We start from the raw sequence: 27,581 nt of genomic DNA on the forward strand, positions 1-27,581 counted from the left end.
CATCAAACAGTAGCAATAAACTTGAAGGAAATAAGTAAGATCTATTAGTAGAAGAAATAAAAACATCTACTCAAATTAGGACTCAAACAGTCTGGTATACCCAAGGGAAAGTATCTTTATCTGAGACTTTCTTCTAATGACAAAGTTAAAAGTGAAAATGTATGCCTGAAGTTCCAGTTTCCAGTACTATATTCCCTGAGGGCCTCAGCTCTTTAAAACAAAGGAAAAGTATCCAAATCAAAGAGCAGAAGGTCATGGAGCAGAGTGGCAGGCTGCAGAGCTCCCTCTCCCTGCTTGGCCAACAGCAAACCTTCTTCCAAGAAGGTTCGGTAAGAGTTCAGATCTCACCAACATAAACAGTGAGATGCGAGGAAACCTGGGGGTGAAAGGGATGCTTAGTTTACAAATGCAGGAAATGTCTCATCTTCTGCTCTCACAACAGACAATTTTAATTACTGCATTTAAAAATTGAACATTTTTAGCAACACTTTCAGGATCATGTGAGCATTTTTGACAGTCAGAATGAGTTTTAAAAGCCATAGCACTATACTTAGCTTTAAAAATCAACACTTTCATAAATATTCCCAAACCAATTAGCCTGTGTTATAAAGTTGTTTACCTAGAACAACAAATGCAATACCTGACATTGCATAGAGAAGACCACATAACTCATGGAACACATATAGAAAGGCCCTTTGTTGTTCTGCAATAATATAACCAAGCACAGGTTAAAATATGATAACCCTATCTGAACCAAAGTTAGACATTTCTTGCTGTAATGCCCAGCAGGAGCATTCTATGCTGTTTTCAAGTTCTGGCCAACTGTACATAGCTTTTTAGGTCGAAAAGGCTTCTCTGTGGCTCACTTGGTATGTTGAGACAAAATGTAAGTTTTGAAATGGCTGAAATGAAATGGCTAAGAAACTTTGTTCAACCACAATAACCACTGCCCTTCATTCTGATACTCTTCAGCCTCAGTTTGCAAAACGAAGAATGCAGCACACCACAAGCTTTCAAAGTATTCCAGACTGAAAATCAGTATCAGTATCTCCTCCTCCCTTTAGCCTTAAATTCACAACAGGCCTAATTGAAAATGTGGCACTAAAACCCTTCACAGAGAAAACATTTGTTTTATCTTTACAGAGTCAGATTATCCCTAGGCCAGGGAACAATCTGGCAAGAGAAATACATAACAAGCTTCCACTAAGTAGAAACCTGTACTATAACTGTAGCAGTAACACCTCTGTGTAGGAAAACACTTTTGTAACTGAGGAATCTTGGTTTGGACTGGGACAGAATTAATTTTCTTCCTAGTACCTGGCACAGTACTATGTCTGGGATTTAGTAAGAGAATGATGTTGATAAACTACTGATATTTTGGTTGTTATTGAATAGCACTAGCCCTAAGTCAAGGACTTCTCAGTTTCCCATGCTCTGTCAGAGAGGGGGTGCACCAGAAGCCATAAGGGAGCACAGCTGGGACAGCTGAAGAGTTATTCCACAGCCTAGAACATTGTGGCCAGGACAAACTGGGGGGAGCTGGCTGGGAGAGGCCAGTCACTACTCAGTGATCAAGCAGAACATCAGTCAGGAGGTGGTGAGCGATTGTGTTGGGCATCACTTGTGGTTTTGGGTGTTGTTCACTCATTCAAGGATTAGATAGGAAGTTGGTGTCAACATCTGTGTGTCATTTGCTTGGCTAATCTTTCATTATCAAGATAATAACAGACTAACTTCCAATCTTCCAGTCCACACATCTTTACATAAAACCCAAAACTGCTTCCTAAAATATATGCAAGAATGGTTTAGTATTGCAAAGGCATGCATAACAATACCTTAAAAAATTCCAGATTAATTTTTTAATTTAACATAGCTTTCCTTTTTTTCCTCCTAAATAAGCATAATAAAATAAAATTCACACTGCATTGCTAAAATCAATACATCAAGGGTGGAAACCAATGCAAAGGAGGCTAACAAAATGCTGCTAAACTGAAGGAAAAGTATTAATGTTTGTTACTGTGTATTTCTTATTTTTCCAGTGGTCTGCTTGATTGAAATCACTGTGCCATAGAACGTGGGAAGTATTTCTAAACAGCTTACAATACTTCCATTTCACTTACTGATTAAACTACATCATCCTCTCAACTATTCAGAATGAAATTAATTTGAAATGGATAATTGATGCAATTGTGCCGTATCTACAAATGCAATTAATCACTTGCTAAAGATGATTTTTAGGCAGCCAACTATTATGAAAATAAGAATCACACAGCCTCTTTCAATCTTGTCAATTGAAACGTATTCAACTGGACTGGTTAAAGATATTTTTCAACGTAAGAATAGCTGCATGTCTTCAGATATTTTTAATAACATCCAAGTGGATTCATGTTTAATTAGCAGAGCACAAAGAAAAGCCATAATATAGTACGGCTTTTAGCAATTACATGACAGTTTCAGGAACCACAACAGCAATATTTTTCCCCTCATCTACCAGTGGATTTCTTGAATATTGTGGTGAGTTGTGATCTTGGCATTTAAAAGGCTATTTTAAACCAAGGGCATAAATGGACACTCTCCTGAGAATCAGCCTGGAGTAAGAAATTATTCCCCCAAATTGTTTGTAACAACTCTCTGCTGAGGGTCATCATTACAGCTGGACTGCACTGGTGGATTGCACACTGCTCAGTGCAAACACTGAGCTGCCTGAAATCCCAGTCCCCAGCATGTCCACGTACTCTGGCTGAGCTGGCACTGAAGCAGATTCAGAGCACCTGTATCATATGTGTAGTCCAAGGGAGTGCCCAGTATCTTTTGGAACTGTGGGACAGGAACATCATGCACACACAGACACACATTTTCAAAGTTATTGCTTCTGCTTTAGCTCAGTGGTCCACAACTTCAGTCAGAATAACATGAGGGTAAATTCTCAGTAGCACACAGGATGTGCTGAGCCATGACACCAGGGAAGGGTACCCAGCTTCTGGGCTAAGCATGGAAGGTAACCCCCTCTACCCTCCTAATTATTACTGGCCCCAAGCCAGCAGACACCTCGGAGTCCCTGCCTTCTACATTGAGAAGATACTGTTAGTATCAAACATAGCTCCCAGGGAGCACCAGAATCAGCAGGAACCAACACCAGGGGAGCCTCAGTTCTTCAGGGACACAAGCTACATCAGCCAGGCTCCCTCCACTGCACTCCCACTGAGCTCTTCTGGACATGTTCAACTTCTGTATGTAAAACACACCTTGCCAACATCAACCTTCAAAATGCTCTCCCTGATCCTTCCTGCTATACCTACTCCCAATCTGTTTCATGATAATCATTCAAAAATCTAGCTGAGAACCACTGTCTGCATGGAAAAAGCAATGCTCTGTTTCCTAAAGTCCTACATAAACAGTAAATTCTTCATTATTAAGAGAACCAAGGATTAATTTAGGCCTGGGGATCAAAATTGTTACACATGATTTTGGCATGAGAACTCCAAGAATCTTCATATGAAAAACTTCTCTATCACTGAGAAAAAATTTCGTTAGTTGTAACAGTACTAGAGAGTACACATCTTCCTTGCATGGGTGAAGGGAGGGAAGAGGTGCAGCTGGAATGCCTGAGTACTTCAATTTATGAAGGGCTGAGAAAAGGAGAAAAATGTAAAAAAAACCTCAGCTAAAAGTCTCCAGAAGTAGCTTTCATACACATAAAACTCTGGACTTAGGCCCAAAATTTTTAACAATTTCTAAGTTGAGGTGTGAGCAATGCCTTTTCCAACACAGCAGAATGTTTTCATCTTATTGCAGGGGTTCCATACTGTTGTCTCCTTATCTCAAAAGTTCCATACCTTCTTGGTGTTTCTTGTGGGCAGCTCTCAGAGCACTGACTCTTTCTTCTTCACAAAGCAGCCAACTGACTCCAGTTCCCTTCTCAACGAGCCACGCCACTCTCTTTTACTCTCATTGCTTACAGCTGTGGCCTGTTGAAGTCAGGCCTGTTCCTAATCTTTGCTAATTGGCCCAGCTGCAACTCCTTAGGGGTAAGATTACTTTCTACACTATCTTTATTTTCTTATATTCTGACCCCCGACAGCAGAAAGCTGCTTTTAAAAGCAGCATTGATGGCATATTGATAAATATTAGGATTTGGCACCTCTACTGGCCAAGAACCAATTCCTAAAATAAACAAAAATGCTCCAGGTAAGGGTGAAAAAAAATCCAAACCAAACAAGCCATACATACCAACACCAACCAAAAAAACTACTGGAAACAGAAGTAATATAGTATATGTTCACAACTTTAGGGAGCTGCCAATACTGGAATATTTACCTAAAGGATGCAGTTAACTGGCCAACCATATAATCACTGGCACCTTTAAAAAAGAGGATATGTTTATTAGCACTCTTCCCATTTATCATGCTGGTTTTAATTGCCTATGAGGTCTCTGCCTGCACTGCAAGCCTAGAGAGTCACTACAGAGCAGTATCAGAAGGATTTTCTGCCTGAGTCTGTAGTATTTGCATCTCAGCAAGATTATTAATTTGAACTAAGCCATACTTCGAGCACTTGAAATATTTTGGCTGACCTGCAATCTGCTAGGACATTATTTTCATTTTATTTACCTTGTGGTGTTTTTATTCTAGTTTCATATTTTAAGGACTGTTGCTAAATTTACTGTCCAGAAATACATGGGTGGTCTTTTATTTATAAAGAATATTTAGCAGTGGTATCAACAGTGCAAGGCACCAAAGCAGTAGGTGTTTCCAAGCTAAAATTTGTCTTTTTTTTCTGTATCATCCACTTGGGGACAAAAATATATATTTTTTAAAAGTGCATAAACTTTGGACATCTGAGTTACTATAGAAATTATTTGTAATTAATTATTCCCATGGCAACAAGCATAATTTAAAAGTGTACTATCATTAGCTCCACAAATGCACACTAGTCCCTTATTTTGGTTGCAAACTGACAGTGGGCATTTAATATTGCAAAAAACAGGAAAGAAATTAATGTTTCTACAAGAAAATCTACCAAATTTTCTCAGACCAAGAGAATGCCAGCATAAACTTTCCTGCCTTGACTCACTGCTTGAAGCCTCCCAAGATCTTTAATTGACAAAACATTTTACAAGAGATTTGCAAACTACAAAGCTGCATTTTGACTAATTTCTTTTTCATTTAGAGAGAATCCACTTGTATTCCTTTTTTGAAGTAAAGAAAAAAATCTCTTAACCCACTATGCATTACATCAGGATAACTTCTTCATAAAAGTAGTACTTAGAGGACATCTAAATCTTATCTAGACAATATTATTATGATGCCACATCCCTACTTCCCCCACAAATAAAATTTGAATTTTATTCCTACCACATAAAGATACTAATTCTGAACACTTAAAACAAATCCCACAAACCTAACGCACAATAAAGGAAACTTCACATTTGTAATTGCACCACTGAATCAAAACTTTCTGCTTTCATTACAACAATATGCCCTCAATATTATCTGAAAGGCTTCTAAAAAATGTGCATTACCTAAGAGTTCAATGTACAAGTGATACTTACACCTTGCATCTCTATTCCTTGCAATAAATTTTTTAATGACTTCACCTGTTTTTTCATCAAAATTAAATTACATGTGTCTTCCCCACCACCAATGACAGTGAGGATTTCCAAAATTTAAAAATCAAATCCAATTTCAAAGTTAAAATGGGTCTTCATTAAAGACTGCATTTGATACTTTGCTGTTAATTCCCTTTATGAATGGCATGTATAATGAGATGCCTTAAACACACTAGGTTGGTCAGCAGGAATCCACAGATCCATTGATTCTGTAACAGCAAGGAAAACCACATGGTTACCAGCAGCCTACCGAGCACCGCTCACAGCCTGCGAGAGCCAATGTTAAGCTTTGACTTGGATCAGAAATTTGTACTCACTGCTGTGGAACAGTAACATCAGTAAGATGCTGCAAAGGTATAAGAATGCTTTTTGTCTTATTTCAACAGCTGCAGCCATAGCAATTTTAAGCCAAGAAGGCAGTCACCTCACTAACCAACATCAGAAGAAACTATGAAAAAGCCTGCCCCATCTTCTCAGACATGCCTTTTTGTAACACCCCACTCATTGGGGACAGCCTGGCATAGTCCCTGTGCCAGTAATCCCTGGGTCACACACCCAAAGACCATTACAGTCCAGTCCACCTGGCCACCTCTTCTCCCAAAAGACAGAGCTGTGCCATGGAATGACAGGCCTGGCTGGGGCCATGCTCTGCTCCTGCTGATCTGCATTTGCCCTGTGCATGATGTACTATTATTACAGGGTATTATGTTAACTTTTCCTCAGTGTGCAATGTATGTTAGTAATTGCTAGTTACGTTACTTCTATTCCCCATATGGGATTATCACAGTGGAGCAACAGCACTGATTAATCAATTAGCATGGATTCATTAGAGATGAACGATAGGGCAATATAATTGTGTTTACTGAACAATGGATGACAGTGTGCTTAAAGCCCAGGATTTCTAATAATGATATATACATAACATCATGAATATTTAGAGCACCTTCACTGCAAAACTAGAGAGACAATCAGGATGTGATTCTGTGTGCAAGTAATGCTGGAGCCTGAAGATTGCATAGATGGGAGAGCCACAAGACAGATGGCATAGTTAGATGACTTTTTTTAGCTTTGACTAAATCTTTGTAGAAGAGCTACAGCATTTCCTGTTCTCCAGAATGCACAGGCACGTCTGCACAATACAGTGGCCAACAATATAATCAGTCATAGCCCCAGGTGTCTCAGAAACATTAACCAAGCCATATTAAGCATAAAAATATGAAAAAAACTGGCAGAGCCCACTCTATGAAATAAATAGAAGCATACAAGGTAACTTAAAACTTTTTCTCCAGATGTCTGAGGTGTACATCCCTTATTGTGGGTCCTTATCAATGGCTGAACACTAAGCTTACAACAGCCAATATGAACATGAACACCAAACTCTCAGACACATCTCTCAATATATAATAATGCCCTTTAGGTACTAATGCAATAGTCACAGACCAGACCCTTCTTCTGTCTGATGGTGGTATACAGACACACCAGCAATTCACATGGATATCAAGAAGTGAGACATGAGAATGATTAATTTTGTGAAAATATGGTGCAAAGAAGAGATATTGAAATATAGCTTTTGCTGCACTCTGCCTAAATGGAAAAAAAAACCACTAAAAAGGAATGTAAAATGTTACAGGGGAAATACTTTGCTAAAAAGTTAAAGCAGAAAACATGTTCTCTATTATACTCCTGGAAATCAGAAATCTTCATCTAAGTCCAATACCTGGGTCCCATAAGAGAGTCAATCTACAGCATGACAAGGACCTGAATACTCTCAGATCACTCATCCAGTATTTTCCCAAGATGCTTCCACATTATCCCAGGGAACCACAGGCTGTGATTAGCATAGAGCTTCCTCAGCTGGGATCGCAGGCCTTGAATACAAGGTACTAAGAATTACTTTGCCTGTTTAGATCAAAGGCACTTTCATTCCTGCAGGGAGTTAAGTATTCCTCCTTAACTCTGTGGGCTGCAATTTTATTTACTTTGCTAAAGTTTCACATATTGAGTTAATTTAAAACTTATCAGTTTCCTCCAGTCTAAGGAACTTACTGAATCAGTGACTAACAGTATATTGTCCTGCAGACATCTTTATATTTAACCATTTGTTCCATATGCTTAGAGATGTTAAAGTCTCAAAAGAAACTTTTGAACTACATACATATATAAAAATATATCTGTGTGTGTGTGTGTGTGTGTACATATGTGAATGATAAAGTTGCAGATGAAGTTCTTCCAAAAATCTTAACTGGTCACAAAAATAATATGGAGGTCTCCCAATATATTTCAGTACAGGAAGGAATTATCTTTAAAAATTCACTCCTTGGCTCTGGGCATTCTACAAACCAAATTACCCATCTTCACTCTCAACAAAACCTCCTCAACACTGTGGCAAGGAAAATAAATGACGGCCTAAGGAAAATGGAACACAAATTTGTCTTGCCAGCCTCCATTTGACAGGCAAGCCCTAGACTGGACATACTCCTAATTTCTCTGTTGCCACACTTTTAATCATATTTTAAAAAATAATTTGTCAGAGAAAAAAAAAAGCCATCTCTTCTGAAGATTTTTATGAGAGAGCATGAGGACATCTTAACCTACGGAGCACCAAACAAGTAAATAAGGGTTAAAATGTTGTCTGAATCTCTTCAAAGAATTGAGTTGCTTGCATCCAAATGGGAGAAAACACACTGTCCTACATAAACCCCTTGATCTCAGTCCCAATTCTCAATGGAAATTAAGGCAACTCTATAGCATTTTAATTCTGCTGAACTGTATACAAAACCTTGTTTTAGGATCTGAAAGTACAGGCATGGTGTTATCCTGAATTTATGAGTGAAAATTCATAATAAACCGGAGTTGACTCCTGCAAGCCAAGACATTACTATCACTGGCTTATCTTAAACCTAGCAGGCAATTCAGACTAGAGACACATCATCTGAGAGCATATTGTTATTTCCAATAAATCCTTATGAAGCATAGTGGCATTTTCAACCTCTCCTAGGGTTTTTAAAAGTCATCACAAAAAACCCTTCATAAAATGATCTGGTTCCATGATAATTATTAACTACATACTGAGACAACAGCACTGGTTAGTAAATAACTTGACAGCACTAAAAAGTGTAGTGTAAAAAGACAAGATTTATCACACAATTGAAAGGAAGCTGGGTGAAGTAAATATCTCAAGCAAAGATATATCAGCATATTTGCTGGGAATAAAATAGAACAACAATTATAAAACCTTACAGATTAATTAAGCTCAGGACATTTTAATGAGCACAGTTCCATCCACTAATCAGATTATGATGGAGACTCTCACAACCATGGGTTTTTTTTAATTATTTGAAGAGAATAAGCAAACAAAATCTCATGGGTAATTTCAATTTCACACTACAAAGTTATTATCACCAGAAACAGCTTTTTTAAGGTTACAGGTGGCCTTAATTGTACTATAGTTGTTGACTAAGAGCAACATCTCTAATTGCAAGAACAAAGGTCAGAGAAGACATTTTTGTTGCTTAGGTGAGCACAACAGGTGACGTGGACAAATGAGTAACTCTCTAAAAGACAGAGAGCAGCAGAAGATATCAACTATCCTATTCCTTGCATGTGCTCCTGGATAAACACACTATTTCAATTCAATGCCTGTTTCGTTGCTTTTGAGAAAAATACAGGGAAGGTGTACCAACAGAAATATTGGTAATAAGAAGGCATTTGAGTAAAATTCCCATTTTTTGCTTATTCCTATTTTAAAATTTTAAAAAGTGATTTCCTAGAAACAAAATGTCACAGAGACATATTTAGTACATAAGTGTTCACCACAAAGTAGAAGGAAATAGCTATAACCTGTCTCCTTGCATGCCTTTGTGAAGCTCTAACATTTCCAACCCCTCCACACAAGATGCTCCAGCTGGTTTCAGATACACAGAGAAACTACACTGAGACTTGTTCCCAGTTCCTCTGAACTTGGAAACTGAAAGTATGGCACCAAATAGCAGAATAAATCAAGTCTGGCTATCTGAAAGGGCCAAGGTCAGTTAAGACGAAGTGAGGAAGGTGACAGATGCATGAGTGACAAGGTTCAGTACATCTCAGTTCTTTATGAGGCTTCTCAGCTAAGACATGTGAAGCCAGATTGATTTAAACATGAGTATTTCCTTAACTTAAAGTTCCCTTATTTTAAGAAATGTGTTGACAGAAAATCTGAGTGGCCTGAAAAGTTAACAAAGTTTTTATACATGTGAATTATTTAAACTTTAAAACTTCAGTACAATATGCTTAGATACAAAGCACAGTACAGTTTTATATACCAGTGAAATATTTCAAGTACTATTATTTATGAAGAAATTCAATGTTTCTTATCCAGGTCAGATGGTAATTAAGAATACTTCACAACCAGAAATGCAGGGAGACTGGCAGCATGCTGGGTATAAGGGTGCGGGTTGGGGTTTATAGATTTTTTTATTTGTCTCACTCCTACTACCTATGCCAAGTTCATCAACATTTAATATTTAGAAAAACAAATTTAAAAGCATTTCATACAGTCGAGTTTCTTCTGCTATCACATAGAAAAGCAAAGCTTTTTTTCTGAAGATTTTATAATTGCATTATAATAACCCAAAGCAGTGTAAGCTATAAGAGTTTGCTTGCATCTTTCTTGTATTGAGCACTACTGATCTGCATATTTTGTGGCTCCACATCACTGTAATGCATTCTGGGTACTTAAAAGTAAAGATATTACCTTTTCTTCTAGAAAGAAAAGGTAGAAAGGAATAGCTTCAATGAGTTACTTTGTGAAGGAAAGAACAAGGTAGACTTCCTAAAGAAAAGCCTCTCATTCAGAGATGAACTTTACCAAATTCAAAAGCAACTGAAGGAAGCATTCACTGCTTTCTTCTGAAAATGAGCTTAATAGTACAGGAGCTGATACATCCTGCAGGCAAGAGCAATACATCTTAGACAAAAGTTGCCCCCAGTAGAAAAGAAGATCATGGAGGGAATGGCATTTTTTCAAGTGTCTGTGCATAATCTCATGCAAGGCTTTAAATTTCAACAAAAAAACCCACTGCAAATTAGGTATAATATTTTAATAGAAACTACTGGATACATGAAACAAAATACTGAAATAACAGGGTAATACTGATCTGTGTTGCAAAACTGATGTACTGCCGCATTTTAAGCTACTCAGAGCTGCAATTTACATTCACTCCCATACAATGGTAATGAAGTGATCAAGCCTGGAGATCACAAATACAAGGGCCTGGGGAGCTGAACTCCGGCTCAGAACCTAGTCTGAACAGTTTCCTCAAGCGTGAGCTGACTACAGCACAGTGCCTTGAGCACAGAAGGAGTCCAGGTTCTAAGAGGACTGAGATAAGGCTTTTTATTTGCTCTGTGGTCTCCCAGCAAATAACCCTTTCCTGTTTAAATGGCTACAAAATCCAACAGAGACAAGTTCAGTCAGTGAATGGTCACCAGAACTTAAAACAGGAACCCAACCAGAACACTTTCAGGTATAATTACACTTAATCTGGACTAAAAATTAGTTTATTTCCTTTGTGCAAGTATCCCCATGGCTGTATCCAACACCAACAGCTGCAAGTACCATCAAGTCTGGAAAACACAAATGGAAGGATTGAGGGAGCTGAGTGCAAACTGAAATAAAGTTTGAACAGTATATTCTTGTTTATTTTTTTCCCCTTAAGCCTGAACTGTCTTACACACTGGTAACAATCAAACTGTTTAGCATACGAAAGAAAATATTCTGTTGTTATGGCTATTTGGACATCTGATAGCCTCAGGCAACCCAAAGGGGCCCCAACAACAACAGCTAAGCTTAAAAGACAAAGGGCAGATACCTTTGAAGTGAGAGATGACAAAGAAACAGCAATAGACCTTGAAGTTTGGTCTGACAGAAAGAACGTGAACGTTTCAGAGTAAATAAATTCTATTCATCCTCACAATTCTCTTGAAGGCAAAATAGGCACAATGATGCTGAATGCCAGAAAACCTAAAGGCAAAATGCTCTCCCCACAAACCCCTCCTGTATGGCAACAGGAAAGACAACCAGCATTTCAGGGGGGATCAGCAAACAGCACTAGGGAATAATCTTGAAATTGTTAATATTTTGTGACCTAGCTTTTATTTTATTGTCTGGTAAATGCGAGTGATAGGAAACCTCTGTCAAAGAAAACATTAGCAGTGTCTAGTAAGAGGATCCTTTGATTCTTTAGCATCCAGGCTGAACAGGCATAAAAGTTTTTAGATAAGAGTGTGTGAAGACTACTGCTCATGACCCTGCTCAAACTAGTGGAGAAGACAAGATGCGATTTCCAGCTCTGCCAAGTGGATAGATTTTTAGAGACTTACAACACAATTCAGGACACAGATAAGGTACAGTTTAGAAAAGAAATACTGGGTTCTAGAAGCAAGTAATTTCAAAGTGGAAGCTCACAGCTGTGTCTCCCAGATCTGTACCTGAATCCTGCATTGGTGATAATACTGAATGGCACAGGAAAAACAAAATGGAAACTACCTTTCTGCTGGGAAAGGGGAATACAAGCCACTCTTGCACAGGTAAGACTGTGGTATTGGGAAAGGACCTCACCCTGCCCCTTTGGAGAAATCATGCTTGTTTGGGTAATTCCTGCTTCTCACCAGTGAGGAGAGGTGCATTAATGTGGATAAAAGGCTTCCATAGGGATGTAAAAGCTGTTACACATTACATCATTTCAAAGCTGCTCTGGGGACAAAGACTTGACATTCCCCTTTAAATCAAAGATTAATAGTAACTGTGCACCCAAGACTTATAACAGTAAGTGTGTACTTGCTACTGGCATTTTTTATCTTATTCCTGCAAACAATGACTTCAATTTGTGGTCAAAAGACCTCGAAATTCCTTGACTACTTTTAGAACATCATAAAAAGAAACTATGAAGATTTAGCACAAGATATGTCTTCACTGGAAAGTTTTTGGGAGTCAACAAACCAAAAACAGTGAAGTGATAAATCATACTTCAGATTATAAGTTGGTTGGCATTTCTGGCATTGACAAAGACAATTATTTTTTTGAGTGGGTATTTTTAGTGAAGGGACAGAAAATTCCTGGCTTTTGTTTTTCAGAGATAAAACTGAAATGTACCAAGGACTACTGATGGTTTTTCTCCTGGATTCACTTCTGATTTATTTATAGGAGGGCTTTCTACCTTTACCTGCAAATGTCACAACTGAGCTTGTGACTTTTATATAGTTTCTTGCTTTAATAACTATAGTAGGTACAGCAGATGTTCTGCCTCTCCCCCTCTCCAAAAATAAACAAAACCTAATCACATCTAAAAACTAGTTTATATCTCACTGTTCATAGGAAATAGAAAGAGTTGGGCACAGATAACCTAATTTTCACCTGTTTCTGCTTACTCCATACACACTAACTCAATTTAGATTGATCTGCTAATGTTTGCAGACTTACTACAGTGGCACAAGGGTACACACCCATTCAGTTTATTCTTAAAAAAGACAAACCAAGATGAGATGTTGTTCATACTCCTTTTTAATTTTATTTTAGCTCTTTGTTTATCACTTCACTTCAAAGCACTTCCAATATGAGGCACAGTTTCAGTGTGACAACTTTGTAAAATTAAAATAGAAAAAATGTGCCAGCATCAATCTGCTTTACATTGGAAAGCACAACAGCCTTAAGACAGAAATGACGACTTGTGAGAGTAAGCTATAATGAACCCAGAAGTGCTATCTGTAGTAGGAAAAATATATTAGACTGGAGGCTGAACAGTCCTGAAACAATTTGTCTTCCTCAATAGGAGTCTCCTATTCCCCACTTGCAGTGTACAGCCAAGTCTGACTCCAAAAGCAAGGGAAAATTATCAATATGAATCCCCACAATTCTGTTGGCTAACATTTCTTATTTGACTTGGAGCTACTTAAAGTCCAAATTAAAAAAAAATACAGCCCATAATAAAGTTGAGTCTGCAAAGGAACATCCCCGATCTGTGACCTGTCAATGGCTGGGCAGGAAGGCAGGAAACCACCCTGGCAGCAGGAGCCCCACAGGGCGATCCCACCAGCCCAGGGGCAGGTACCCACCCCTAGGGCACAGGCCCAGAAGGGGGGAGCTGGGGCTGGGCAGCAGCTGCACAGATAACAGGGTAACAGATGAAGCTGAGCCAGCCTGTCTGCCCTAACCCCAGGCCTCTGCACCAACAGAGGAGGGGAAACAGCCCAGCACACAGAAGGACGCCAAACCTGCCAGCTCCATCCCCGGCTCAAAAAACCCAAAGTCATGTCAGGACAAGAAATAGTTAGTTAATATGGTCCCAGTTAAGAGGGAGGCTACAGAGGGTCAAGGGGCTGATCCCAACAGTACCAGTCAAGATCCGTGGCAAGTGTGCCCAGGTAGCCAGGCCCTTCTCAAATTGCAGTGTTGCTAGAAAATAAGCTTTACTGTCTAGTGAGCTGTATTGTCAGATTCCTCTGCACAGACATCCTTTCATTACCTGTGAACTGCAATATATTGGTCTAGTTCCTATTCTTTTCACAACAATGTACTTGAGGTGCCAAATTTAGTTATCTTAAAATACATTCTTGGCAAAGGGCATCACATGAATTTATATGCTACATATGGATGTATAGAATTAGTGGGTAGCATTACTTAATATTGCTTTCCCAAAGACCTGATTTCATGCTAAAAGGACCTTCGAACAGGCTCCCCCAATACGTACAGACATTTTTCAGTCTTCTGCTTGAAAATGACTTTTTTATTCCTTAAAGAGCTGGTGAAAGCTATGAACTTGCTTTCTAATTTTAATGTGTAGCTTTTAACATAATACCCGTTCATCAAAAGCCTAGATATTTTAAGTACTTTAAAAGTAAAACAAACCTGTCATCAACTGCATATCTTACACCAAAGAGTATTTTTCCATTTGGTATTTGGTGTCCAGACTGAAGAGAGCTGCCAACCAGCCCTGAATGTGCAGGTTTGGCTGTTACAGAACAAAATACTAGCAGCAATGGAAGAGAAAGCTAGACCTGAATTAATCTTGCTTATTAAACAAAGAATAAAGAAGTGTTTATGTGGTAGTCACCATCACATTCATATGAATATAAAATGATATGTAATAAATTCTAAATATTGAATGATTTCAAGAAGAAAATTTAAATCACTATAAATCTAGAGTCTGCATGTTGCTCCTGACCTTAACAGGGAACCTTAACAGGGAACATCAGACACTAGAAGCCTGATTACTATAAAAGCAATTTTAACAGAACTAGCATCAACAATTAAATGTTTTAGACAATTGTTTAGTATTAAAAATACATCTAATTGGCAGCAGATTAATTTCCCAAAAGTCTTACAATCTTTTGGTATACTGCCAATATAATTTCTTTAAAAATCATTAATTTATGAATGCATGCATCTGGTTCTAATGACCTAAAACTTTACCTGTAAACATCAGAGTTTGTGTAGCTGATGACATTAAAACAATAAAGTTATCAACATGCCTCTCAAAACATCCTTTTGAATATGGCAAAAGTAGACAATGAAAGGTAAAAAGGCAGCAAATCACAGCCAGATAGTAAGCAATCATCAGGTTCACTGTTTTGTAAACTCAAGGATAGCTTTGTTATCATTAACATGGTAATCCCTAATCTTACAGTATTTCTTCTGTTCTGAAGTGCTTCACAGAGAAAAAACATACCCCATAAATTCTCTTGCATGTACTAACCAGACTATCAATTTGACCATGGTACAGCATCCACCTCATACCATCCTGTTATCAATGGATGGACTTGCCTATGGACAGCAATCCAGTTTCCCTTCTCTTCTGGATGATAGGATGGAGCATTTCCCAAGCTTAACAACAGCCAGAGACAGAATGGTCTGAAGTGGAACTGACTTCTTTTACCCCACGTTAATTCTGCTATTTAGAAATTTACAGTACAATTAATAAATAATAAAAATACTGTATAAAAACTCCTCTAGCCCATTCTATCTCTGCTCCCCTGAACCTCCTTGGTAGGAATATAAGGACTTACAATAAGGAATTTTGCATTTTTTCCATAAGGAGCAAAACACTTTGATTCTAGGTGTTCTCACCACTATCCAGCAGACCATCTCAGTCACCAACATTTTCAGGATACTTTCTGTAAAATATTCTTCCATCAGATGTACAACATTACTGAATTCCCTCTGACAGAAAAAAATCCCAAAACATTCAAACATGAAGGAAATGCAGGTACATTTATACATCAGTCACACTGATCTCATAGCTGGTATTTGTGCCACAGAGTTTTCACCAATATCATTAATTAAAAATACCCACAGCTTTGCAGAAGCACACAGCAATATGTGATACCTAGGCAGCCATGGTGATGCTACACAATCTGAGGAAAATATTCTTATGTTCTTTTAAAACAAATATACAGTTGAGACTATACTCCTTGGCTGAAAAGAATACCACTAAAACGTCTGAGCAAAAAACACAGCTGTCTGTAAGAACTGTGATATTTCACAGCCTTGACTGATGTATTTATTTATTATCCACATTTTGGCTACGTCTTTTAAAATCAAATTGAAGGGAATATCATTCTAGCTGCTGATAAAGAGATTGCTTTTTAATTTGTGACTTAAAATCCATTTAAATCTGGTTTTGTTCCCTGGCCTCTCCTCCTTTTATCATGCTTACAATTTCTCATAGAAATGTTTTAAAAAATTCCCCTTGGAATATGCCTCTTCTGCCTATTCTGAAACAGAATTCATTTGGGCTTTTATGTAAAGTGTCAAAAAATGATACAACAAAGACTAACTAGCCCTTACTCAGTAATGCTGCTTTGCAGAACTTACTTTACCCCAAAACAATGTATTTCTGTTTGATTCTCATCCTGCTGCTTGAAGGACAGAAAAAGGTAAGCAGATCATAAAAGAAAAGGAGGGTCGGGGGTGGAAGTGAACACCACATCTGAGGAATCTTCACCACATTCTTTGACTGACATGGGACTAGGTGAAAACAAGGGGGGTCCTTTTGTTTCTGTAAAGCTGACAGATGTACCGTGAACTTGACTGTACTTGGTTATTCTAAAGGGCAGAGGAAAGAAGAAGGAGGAGGCCAATTTATTTCCCCAGGTGTTAAAACGTGTAATCATCTCTGATGTACCCAATTAGGTCAATGGAGCAAGCATGCTGCAAGAAACAGCAGCTCTTTCATTTCAGGTCCAAGTTCATGTCACTCTAAGACAGCTGCTACATAGACAACAGCACAAATACCAACCCAGAGAGTAATTCTAACTGCAAGATACCGTATATGCTCTGAAAGATATCACGAGATGCTTCAGTGCAGTCACGTTACATGGTACGGTTCAAATACTCAAATACAGAGAAGAGGGTATTACAGCCTCCCTTGGGAGAGAAAGAAACTTTTGACTTGAATCTTGGAGAAGAGCTTGAGAATCCATATTGAAACCTATATTAAATCAAGATGAATTAAAGGCCAAACTTATTGTTACTAGTACTTTAAAGCAGAGCATTAAAAAAGCACAAGCCACTACTCAATTTCTTCAGGAAAAAAAACCCCAAATAATCTTACAGGAACAACTGTTCCTATAAGGTCTCTTTGGGGGGCATTTTTTTTTCCTTTATGATACTGCTTGGAATGTGTAATACTTTGAACCGACAAATATGGTTCTTAGGATCTGGAAAATGTCATAAGAACAACTGTTCCAAGTGAGACGACAGGTATGTCCATCTTTGAATAGCAGGCTGCCTCACAAACTGCTAATTATTGTCCCTTATAGTACGGACAAACAGTGACAACAATTTGCTCTTGCATCAACACATTTATTCTACAGTCTAATCACTTTCTCTCAGCTGAAAATTTGCATATTTTTTTGCATACTGTTTGTTTTAATTTTATTTATTTAAAGTTATATCAGAGAAATTACACCGCTGACGTTACAACAAAAGGTCACATTAGAGGCCAGAAGCAATCACTGCAATTACTGACAAAAATCACAAGTGGGATGTTTGTTCAAAATCCTGAAGCTCACTGACTCACCCTTACTATTTTAGTCTACATTCACACTGATCTTAGTTTATTATTCCTGACTCCAATATGTCAGAACACCTGCAACAGCAAAAGGACACAGTACACAGAACCACTAAAATATTCCTCCCTTCGTTTCAGTTGTCAATGTCAGAAATTGTTTCACAGGCAAGGACAAAAATCAGGACCTGCTGCCAAAAAAAAATTCTGACGCAATGTGCAAGTTTCAGAGAGACCTATATTATTATTATCACAGCTCAAAAACCTGTAAATCCAGATTAGCTGAGACACTAGCTACACAGATGAACAAATCTCCAGATTAAAGTGTCTCCAACAAGTTGGGTAATTTAGTGATGAAGAGGTCTCACCTAACAAAATAAAACCATAAAAAAGAAATCTCGTCTCCTTAGAGTGTGAATAACTGTCAATCCTGTAAGAGAAACAAAGCCACACATCTGACTTTTGGAGAAACACAAATATTAAACAAACAAGAGTAGAACTTCATACACCTGCATTCCAGTGCACTGGAAGAGGACACATTAAAAAATGCAAAATCTTTTTTTTCCCTAATGTCACAGCAACATTTCTGTCTAGGTAAGTATCAAAGATCTCTACCATTATTCCTAGTTGTCCATTAGATCACTATATTTATGGAAACAGTTACTTAGTAGTAGGCATTTCAGAAGAACACTGACTGAGAACCTATTTTATTTTAGCTAAATGTTTCTAGAGCTTGACAGTAAATGATATGCATGAGCCATGTTGACTGTCATCTTCCACTTTTGACTGTCAGACATGGAAGTAACTTGCTAATCCTTCATTCCAATTTCAGCACCATGAGCCTGTTGCATACGCTGCTTGCTAAAAGCTGTTCCAGATGGAATGACAGTATTTTGTAGGACCCCAAAGATGTAGCTATAGAGATGAATATGTGTCAACAGCACTGACAGCATGACCTTTTTTCCCCTTTTTTGTCAACTGTTCTTATTTCCACGCTTTAATTCTTCTACATTCTCTGTAAGACAGGCAACTTAGGAAAATAAAGAGTTTCAGTCTCTCGGCCATCTTGGATCACCTACAATCTTACTGACCTGACTGAACAAGGCAGAGGACAAGGGAGGAAAGTGTATAAACAGTAAGATATCTTCAGAATTACAGCCAAGGCCCAAAACTCATTTTAAAGAGGAAACAAAACCCACTCCCCTACTAACATAAGAATGATGAAGAGCTTTGATGATTTTCCGAATGAATAGTCAGTAAAATGCTGGTACTCCTCACACTGGAAACAACCTGTTACCAATGAATAACAACTTCTACTGATTACACCATTTTTACTGATAATTAATATACTATGTTAACATCACAGAACATTCATTATCTGTTCTTATTACAATAAATCACAAAAAATCTACTTATCCTGCTGAAATAAAAATATGTAAATTACACCCACTGCTCATTTTAAACAATACAGGTAAAACAATACCATTTCTCTGGCACACAGGCTGTGCAAGGAACGAAAAGAACACTTCTCCACACACACACACATGCTGCTCTGCACCCTCAAAAGAGGAAATTATCACAGGGCACTTCTGTCCTTTTTCAGATGCACAATTTAATATTCTGACAAACATTTAATTTACATTTTTTAGTTTTCCCTCTACAATATAAAATAATTTCTTTTTGATGCAGAATGCCACAGCACACAGTACAAGAAGGGGGAAAAAAAAGCAGTGGAGGGCTGTAAGGCAGCAGAGAGACTTGAGAAGGAATGGCTTTTGTTATTTCGACAGCCCTCAGCTCGCTGCATAGCTGGATTTATAATATGTTCTTTAAGAGCAGCAGTTTTCATGGTGTAAGAGTGCCACACAGCTCTGGTTCCTGCAGTGCTCACACCAACAACTTCAAAACTAACTCACTGCAGATGTCCCTATGATCATCTAATCAGACATCAAAAGCAATATACTGACAAGCTCCTGTGCTGATTAGAAGTGTTCTATATATGTTTCACAGCATAAACAGACACACAGTAGTTGCTTTATAAATGGATTCACCCACATCAGAATTCCCTTTTAAAAAATTCCAACTGTTTGGAACTCCCCAGCTGAATGACAGAAAAATTCTTTTAAATCTCCAGAGATCTTCTGTTCCATTCCAAATTGCAGTATTCAAGAGCAAGAGTTAAATTATTAATAGGAAAACTTTTACCAGAAAAAAGTAAAAGCCTTCCAGAATTAAAAAAACCTTGATGTTCTGAATGACAGCCTAAGACCATACCAGATCAGGGAGGCAGCCTGGACTTAACCCTCCAACACACATGGTAATATCTAAAATCTATTTCCAAATCTACTTTGATGTCTGATTATTATACATCAACAAGCATAGATTTAAAGCATTACAAGTGCACCAGCACTGCCAGCTCCTGAAAAAATCCTGTGTTTCTCCCAATATCTGGTCTCCTCCGAGTCTACTTCCTGCAACACTTAAAGAGGACGTGTATGAAAGATGGGGACAGACTTTTTAGTTGATAGGACAAGGGGTAATGGTTTTAAACTAAAAGAGGACATATTTAGACTAGATAAAAGAAAGATGTTTTTACAAAGTAGCTAAAACACAAACAGGCTGCCTGGAGAGGTGGGAAATGCCCTGTCCCTGGAAACATTCAAGGTCAGGCAAGCAAGGTCAGGGGCTCTGAGCAACCTGATCTAGTGAAAAACGTTCATGCTTACAGTAGGAGGAATGAAACCAGATGACCTTAAAGGGTCCCTATCCAACCCAAAGTGTTCTATGATTCTACCCCATAACTATGGGAAAATTTCATACTGGAATTCTAACACGTACAAAAGGACAAAATAAAACTACCTTAGTCCAGTAAACATAGTGGACAAAAGTTCTATCTTCTAAAATCAGACAGACAATACAACCCTCATGGCAGTGCAGTCTCTTAGCTCAAGTCTTAGTATAAATCTGCTGAATCAAGTTATAAACTCTATGGAATTATTCCACCACTGTGCCAAAAAAGGTATTTTCTGCCCTGCCCTACTTTTAAATAGTATGACATTTCTAATATTTCTGGGGGGTTTTTTTACTAAAATACACATTTTGTTAAGTACTACTCACAGCCAAATTTGTAGCATATCTTTACGTTTACATTTGTATATAATACCAAATAGAAATGGAACAACTCATGAAGCTGCATCCTTACATATGTGGACATTATGCTAATTCACAGACTCCTAATCAGAAAGGCTAATACACCACAACCACAATTAACAGCCACAAGTACCAGAGGAGGTTTTGACCCTTTTTAACAAGAGCTTGAAACATAAAAATGTTCTAATTATATATCAACCTTATTCAAAATTGCAAATTACACATCCACAATGCATAAAATACAGCCAATTTCAAGTCATATCTAGACAAAAAACTGAAACTGTATTGAGCCACTGGAGCAGCTCTTCAATTGATCCAGCATCTCATTGTATCTTTAAATATGGATAAATACAATTTAATCCACCAGTCCTATTGATTAACTTCAAGATAACCTAAGCATTTGTCCAGGAAACATGTAACTATAAAAGAAAGTAATGCAGAAAATAGCATGCTATAATAATCAGCAAGTTAACAAGAGGGGCTGAAACCTTAGTCCCACCAGAATTAATGTGAAATTCTTATCAATTCAAACAGGATCCTCTAAATGAGTCTAAAACTCTAGACAAATCAAGTCTTATGATAGTAGAGGAAGTCTGTCCCTGGGCAAAAACAGAGGCAAGCTGAAGTAACAGCTCCAGAAACAAAAGTTCAGATGTTATATACATTATATACATTAGCAATTACTACCTGAATAAACTGGACTGAGCAGAAGCAGCAAAATGTATTCTTTTCCCTAATACCAAACCAACAGAGCCACACAATTCAGACTGCCTTGTTGCATCTCATCCCTACCATGTTGGGCAGAGGGATCCAGTCAGGAACTTCTGAGCTGGTGAAGAAAATCTGAAACTGCAGCTCCACTCAGCTATCTGGGGACAAGTTTTGAGCAAGTGTTAAATTCCCAAAGAATGTTTGTTTCTTCTGGAAGGTTTCAACCATCTCAATCCTGCTGCACTCCAGAGCAGATCTCTAGCTGAGGACTACATGCCCACTGCTAAACTCACTTTGTGATGCCAGGCTATTTGCAGCCAGAAAGCAGCTGGACCAGCCTTTAGCCTTTGCCAGAGCAAAGCTATGGGCACAGAACTTTTCAGAGAAGTAGAACCACAGAATCCCAGAATGGCTTGTTGGATGCGGCCATAAAGATCACCTAATCCCAACATCCCTAATACAGGCAGGGACACCTTTCACTAGACCAGGATGCTCAGGACCCCATCCAACCTGGCCTTGAACACATCTAGGGATGGGGATCCAGTTTCTCTGGACAACCTGAGCCAGGGCCTCACCACCCTCACCATGAAGAATTTCTTCCTCATATCTAACCTAAATGTCCCCTCACAGTTTGCACCCATTATTCCTTGTCCTGTCACTACAGTTCTGCAGTCATCTAATTGCAGGGGTTCCATACTGTTGTCTCCTTATCACAAAAGTTCCATACCTTCTTGGTGTTTCTCTTGGGCAGCTCTCAGAGCACTGACTCTTTCTTCTTCACAAAGCAGCCAACTGACTCCAGTTCCCTTCTCAACCACCCACCCCACTCTTTTATAGCACTCTTCCTCTCATTGCTTACAGCTGTGGCCTGTTAAAGTCAGGCCTGTTCCTAATCTTTGCTAATTGGCCCAGCTGCAACTCCTTAGGGGTAAGATTACTTTCTACACTATCTTTATTTTCTTATATTCTGACCCCCTACACAGTCCCTGTCCCTCTACAGCTTCCTTGCAGGTCCCCTTCAGATACTGGAAGGTTCCATGAGGTCTCCACACAACCTTCTCTTCTCCAAGCTGAACAGTCCTAACTTTCTCAGCCTGTCTTCAAAGAGGAGGTGCTCCAGGCTCCTTACCCGCTTCATGGACCTCCTCCGGACTCACTCCAGGTCCACATCTTTCCTGTACTGGGGACCCTAGAGATGGATGCATCACTCCAGGTGGGGTCTCACCAGAATGGAGTAGAGAGGTGGAATGCCCTCTCTAGACCTGCTGGTCATGCTTTTTTTGCAGCCCAGGGCCCAGGTGACTTTCTGGGCTGCAAGTGCACATTGCTGGCTCACGTTGAGCTTTTATCAGTCATCACCCCTCCAGTCCTTCTCCACAGGGCTGCTCTCAATCACTTCTCTGCCCAGTCCACAGGTGTGCATAAGTACATTAAACTAATTTTGTATCCCTGAAGTCCTCTCTGGATACCTAGGGAAGGAAGTTTTCATTCTTGAAATCCTGGACAGGGCTCTGTGATCCTAACTAGGCAGAACAGCTAAAGAGTATCATCAACAAATACTTTTTCTTCAATACAAACAAAGAACAAATTCTGATGTGTGTTACCCCTATTTTTCCCTGATTACTATCTCTAAATTTTCCAGTGGCAGCTATCACAATAAGGAAAGAGAGGTTTGGATGAAAAAAGAAACTCAAATTTTGTACCATCTGTTAAATGACTTCCAGTCTGAGGGAACAGATGCTGGACTTCACTATCAGTTTTTGATTGATCTAGAAGTACTTTGTTAATTGGGGCTAAAACTACAGCTAAGATGTGTCAGAAAATAGGAAAGTATAGCTCAAATTCTCCTCAAACTACCTGGCTACTCAGAAGAGGTTTTGTTATTTTTGTAATCATCATATAGCATTAAAAAATCAGATCTTTCTTTGAATAAATGGGACAACATCTGAAAAACAGAACACATGCTCTGATTGAACACATACTCCGCCATAAATACTGTGAACAGCTCAAATGGTTCATCAGGTTCTACCAGTTCACCTAAATGGGATTGCAAAGTTCTTTTTTGTATTACTGCATGTTTGCTGTCCTATTTCATGCATTACTCATTGTACTACTGAAGCGCACTTTCCAGAAGGTAAATCAATGTTGTCTTCAGAGAACCCCATGGTAGTCACCTCACAAAAATCCACTGAAGCACTGGTCTATCAGTGTAAGGTGTATGGATATTGCTACACAGAGCCCACTGCCACATGTACCAAACGCCAGAAGTGCCAAAAAAGCTCAATTAATTATGAAAGTCAGTTTCAATTACAAAATAATTACTAAGATAATTGTGGCATAAACACAGAGACTTAATTTTCACTTACATGCACATGTTTCATCTAGCAACAGCTCTGGGTATTTTAATTTGCATGTGACTAAAGGAAGCAGCTCAACATGAAAAAAACTCTGGTTTGTGGCAAGGGAAATTCAGTATTAGTTTTAAATTTTCAGCAGCAATGTACAGAACAAATTATTTTTTTCTAAATAGTGTTTTAACACTTGAAAGACTATAGTTATTTTCAAAATGCAGTGTTCAGTTATTTCTGCCATGTTTTTTCATTTGTCAGATATTGATTTTTCTGCATGTTTTAAAACAATCTGTACCTAATTTAACCTATGTTATTTAAGCTTTCTGTGTTTCCTAGAACATTATGCCAAAGCATATTTCAGTACGATTGACAATGAGGCTTTTAGAAATGGTACGGTTGCAAAAATAAGAGTTAGAGTAACGTATTTTGCTGTAATAAATTTTTGCTTTCACAAAAAAAACCAGAACAACACCAAACCACAACTTTGAACTTTCTGGGCCTCCCCCGCCTCCCCTTTACATGATATATTAAAAAAAATCCTTCTCCACCCCTGTTACTAGTCCAGCTTTGACTGTCACCACTGCAGCTGACAGATGAATGCTCTGTATTTTCGCACAGGGAATTCCTTTAGGCTTAGAGGACTCTTGTGTACTGATGCAAGTCAGTGAAGCATGATGATGTTTTAACCCCCAAGTATTACTGCAATCCTCATGTAATGGCATAAAATGCACTTGTCACCACTAAAATTACATAAAAAACCCAACTCAACAAAATGCTATTTTTGCCTTCTTGATGGTCTATAAAGGATTCAAAATACACCCTGGAATGAAACAGATTTCACTTATTTTTCCACCCATTTTTGCCATTTTCGTGGTTATAAAATACCAGGGGTGAGCATTACGTACTGACATACTCACTTTATATGTTTCTCAGCTTTGCCAAGAGTGTAAGATCTGCACTGTTAACCAAGAATTCTTCTTTGTACTTTCATTTATCAGACTAAGTCAGTATTTCATTAATATGTAAATGCTTGCAACAAACATCAAGAAAAACCTCTCAACTCAAACAGGTCTGACAAATGATGCAGAACTTTGACAAAGTTCAGCCCCATGTAACATCATAATGTACTTGGAGAGTCACTGAGACTTTTAAAATTGCACCACTTACCAAATAACACAAGCCATTGTAAAATAAGGTGCACGCAAAATATTTAGATGCACATGCATTTGGTCATGCAAAGAGAAACAATGAACACTCAACTAAAATCCTGTGCTGGCCTTCAGAATTACAGTGTTAGAGTGAGACTCCTAGAACATTATTTGCATGCAACTCAGCTGACTGCGTATTTACTTCCTTTATTCCCATGAACTTAACTGAAAGTTTGGTCTTAAATGCACTGTCAGCTGAAAGGCTCCCACCTCCAGCATGTGTCGCTGAACCCCAGCTCTCTCCACCTACTCCCTAATGTGCCAGCACAGCCACTTGTGAAACCTTGCTCTAAACTAGTTGTGATCTAGTCTGAAACATCCCTCCCTGCACCAAACAAAGACCCAGAGTTTCTGGGTCTTTGCTTTGTTTTGAAATAAACCAGCAACAGATTGTTTTGCACAGCTGGGGACAGGGAGTGAACTGCAACATTGCATAGAGAATCTAAAGGGGAAAAGGCATAAATATTACAAACAAATGAAAACAGCAGCATCATTTAAGCCAGAATTCATGTGGTCTAAAGAAGAGCTTTCTAGGCAAACACTAAAAAATAGCTTTATTCTGCTCGAGACACTTATGTGTCCCAGCTGACATTCAGAGATCCTAAAGAATGTCATTAGTTTATAAGTAAGGTAGGGACACTTTCCCCACACACAAAGCTTCAGGTCTTAATACTGCAAAGTAAAACATGTGGCCCAAGCGTGACTAAGACAGCATCACTTTAAGATTAAAGACAGCCTGCAAAAACATATGAATATGTTTTTGCTGCATTTTCACTAATTGTGGCTTTGCAATAGAACTTAGTAATAACTATACTGAAAACAAATTTGTCCTCAAAAGGGAAGAGTCTGGTAAAACAGAAAAGTGAGATAAAGAAGAGACCATGCAGGATAGTAGCAGGGTACCTAAGATGACAGAAATGCCATTAGAAAACAAGAGAAGTGAAAAAGGATGTGAGACCAAAGAAGCAATGGTAAACTGGACAACATGATACTGAACAAATAAATAACTGCTGAAAGTTCAGTCCATATTCCAATGCCTTATGACACTATTGAACTTTATGTAAACCACTTATTTAAAATATATATATATATATAGAACCACTGGTAATTGATTGTATCATCTAAAATAACTACTTTTTTCCAGAGGAAATTCTCTACTTTACAGAAAACGAGTATGATGCATTTTGTTATAGATCCAAATACATACTGCTATATACCAACAGGTAAGAAAGGTTTTGGTCTTAAAAAGGTGAGTTGCATGACACCTACTGCCACAACATGCTTGAGAGCGTGGTCACTGGGATGAGAAGCACTTGGGAAGTCAGGTGCGCCCAAGGCTGGATCACTGCTCCTCCGTACCAGGAGTGGTGTGCCTGTGAGAAAAAATAGAATTCAAAGGTTCAGGGATGCTAAATTAGCACAAGGGAAAGCTTCACGTGGTTAAATAAGAGAAGTGTGCAGCACTTAAATATAAGCTTATCTGTGGTAATATCCACCTGTTAAATTACTAGATTTGACAGAGTTGTACCATTTCAGATTTATTTAGCTAAAGAAATAATAACATTTTTATGCACTGATGTAATAGACCTCCACCCATGAGCTACCTAAATTAGGTAAAAACGGCTGACTAACAGGAGAAAAAGGCACCTCCTCAAAAAACCAAATGACCGGTTGCATGTATCTGTGACCACATGTACCATCAAGTGAGCAAAACTGAGATTACAGCTGTCAGTTATAATACTAATTACAGTGGCTGGGACTGATGGCAGCCATAATTACTAGATCTAGAAAAGAAGTTTGAAAATGCAACAGTTTTCTTGTTAGATGCTAACAAAGCTGGAGTGATTCTACCACATTCACTTTCAGCACAACATTGTCAATACAGCTGGAATAAATACTTCATGTTGATGAGGGGCAACCAGAGAACCTAGTGTGCTTAACCCTTCCTCGTGGTGAGCAAGTTTTTATATGCAGGCAATCCCTTCTCTGCTCACTTCTGCAGGAAACCAGTTAGAAAAGCAGAAGTAAGACTTAAAATTGTGTCCTGGTATTAAGGGAATGCTTGAATATCAGAATGTAAATATTGGTTTTTCTGCCAGGTGATTATCATCTTAGTACCAAGAGCTATCCATGTTTTTACAAGGTGGTTGGGTAGAAAAGAACTGATCACCAAATTTTGTGTGATTTTCCAGAAGTGTCAATAGGTCAAAATGAACCAAATCTCTCCACCCAAATATGCTTGTTCTTCACATGAAGCTGAGGAGAAATTTGTTTCTCCGCTAGACTTATCTGGTATGAAGGTGTACAAAAGCTAAATAAAAGTCATTGCCTTCTTCAAGATAAATAGCTATACCTTAAAATAAGTTTTTCTGTGTATGGCTGAAGTTTCTGGTGGCCTGTATCCGATTTTTTGTCTGTCTTCAATACAATAGTTTGAAAACAGATGCTCAAACATTTCTGTGTGATTCAACACAACCTGGTCTCCAACTCCTTTTGACAAACATGA

The 27,581-nt window shown here is 38.4% G+C and overlaps 1 protein-coding gene across 2 annotated transcripts in view; it reads right to left on the reverse strand.

The window, feature by feature from the left end:
* The window catches only part of PARD3B (par-3 family cell polarity regulator beta), a 394,093-nt gene that overhangs the window by 235,238 nt on the left and 131,274 nt on the right, over nt 1-27,581 (reverse strand). For both annotated transcript variants that reach the window (XM_066553233.1, XM_066553232.1), the window contains exon 4: nt 26,345-26,448. In XM_066553233.1, coding sequence (XP_066409330.1) covers nt 26,345-26,448 — 104 coding nt within the window. The remainder of the gene's footprint in view (nt 1-26,344; nt 26,449-27,581) is intronic.

Source organism: Molothrus aeneus, chromosome 7, assembly GCF_037042795.1.
Source record: "Molothrus aeneus isolate 106 chromosome 7, BPBGC_Maene_1.0, whole genome shotgun sequence".
NCBI classification, from domain to species: Eukaryota; Metazoa; Chordata; class Aves; order Passeriformes; family Icteridae; genus Molothrus; species Molothrus aeneus.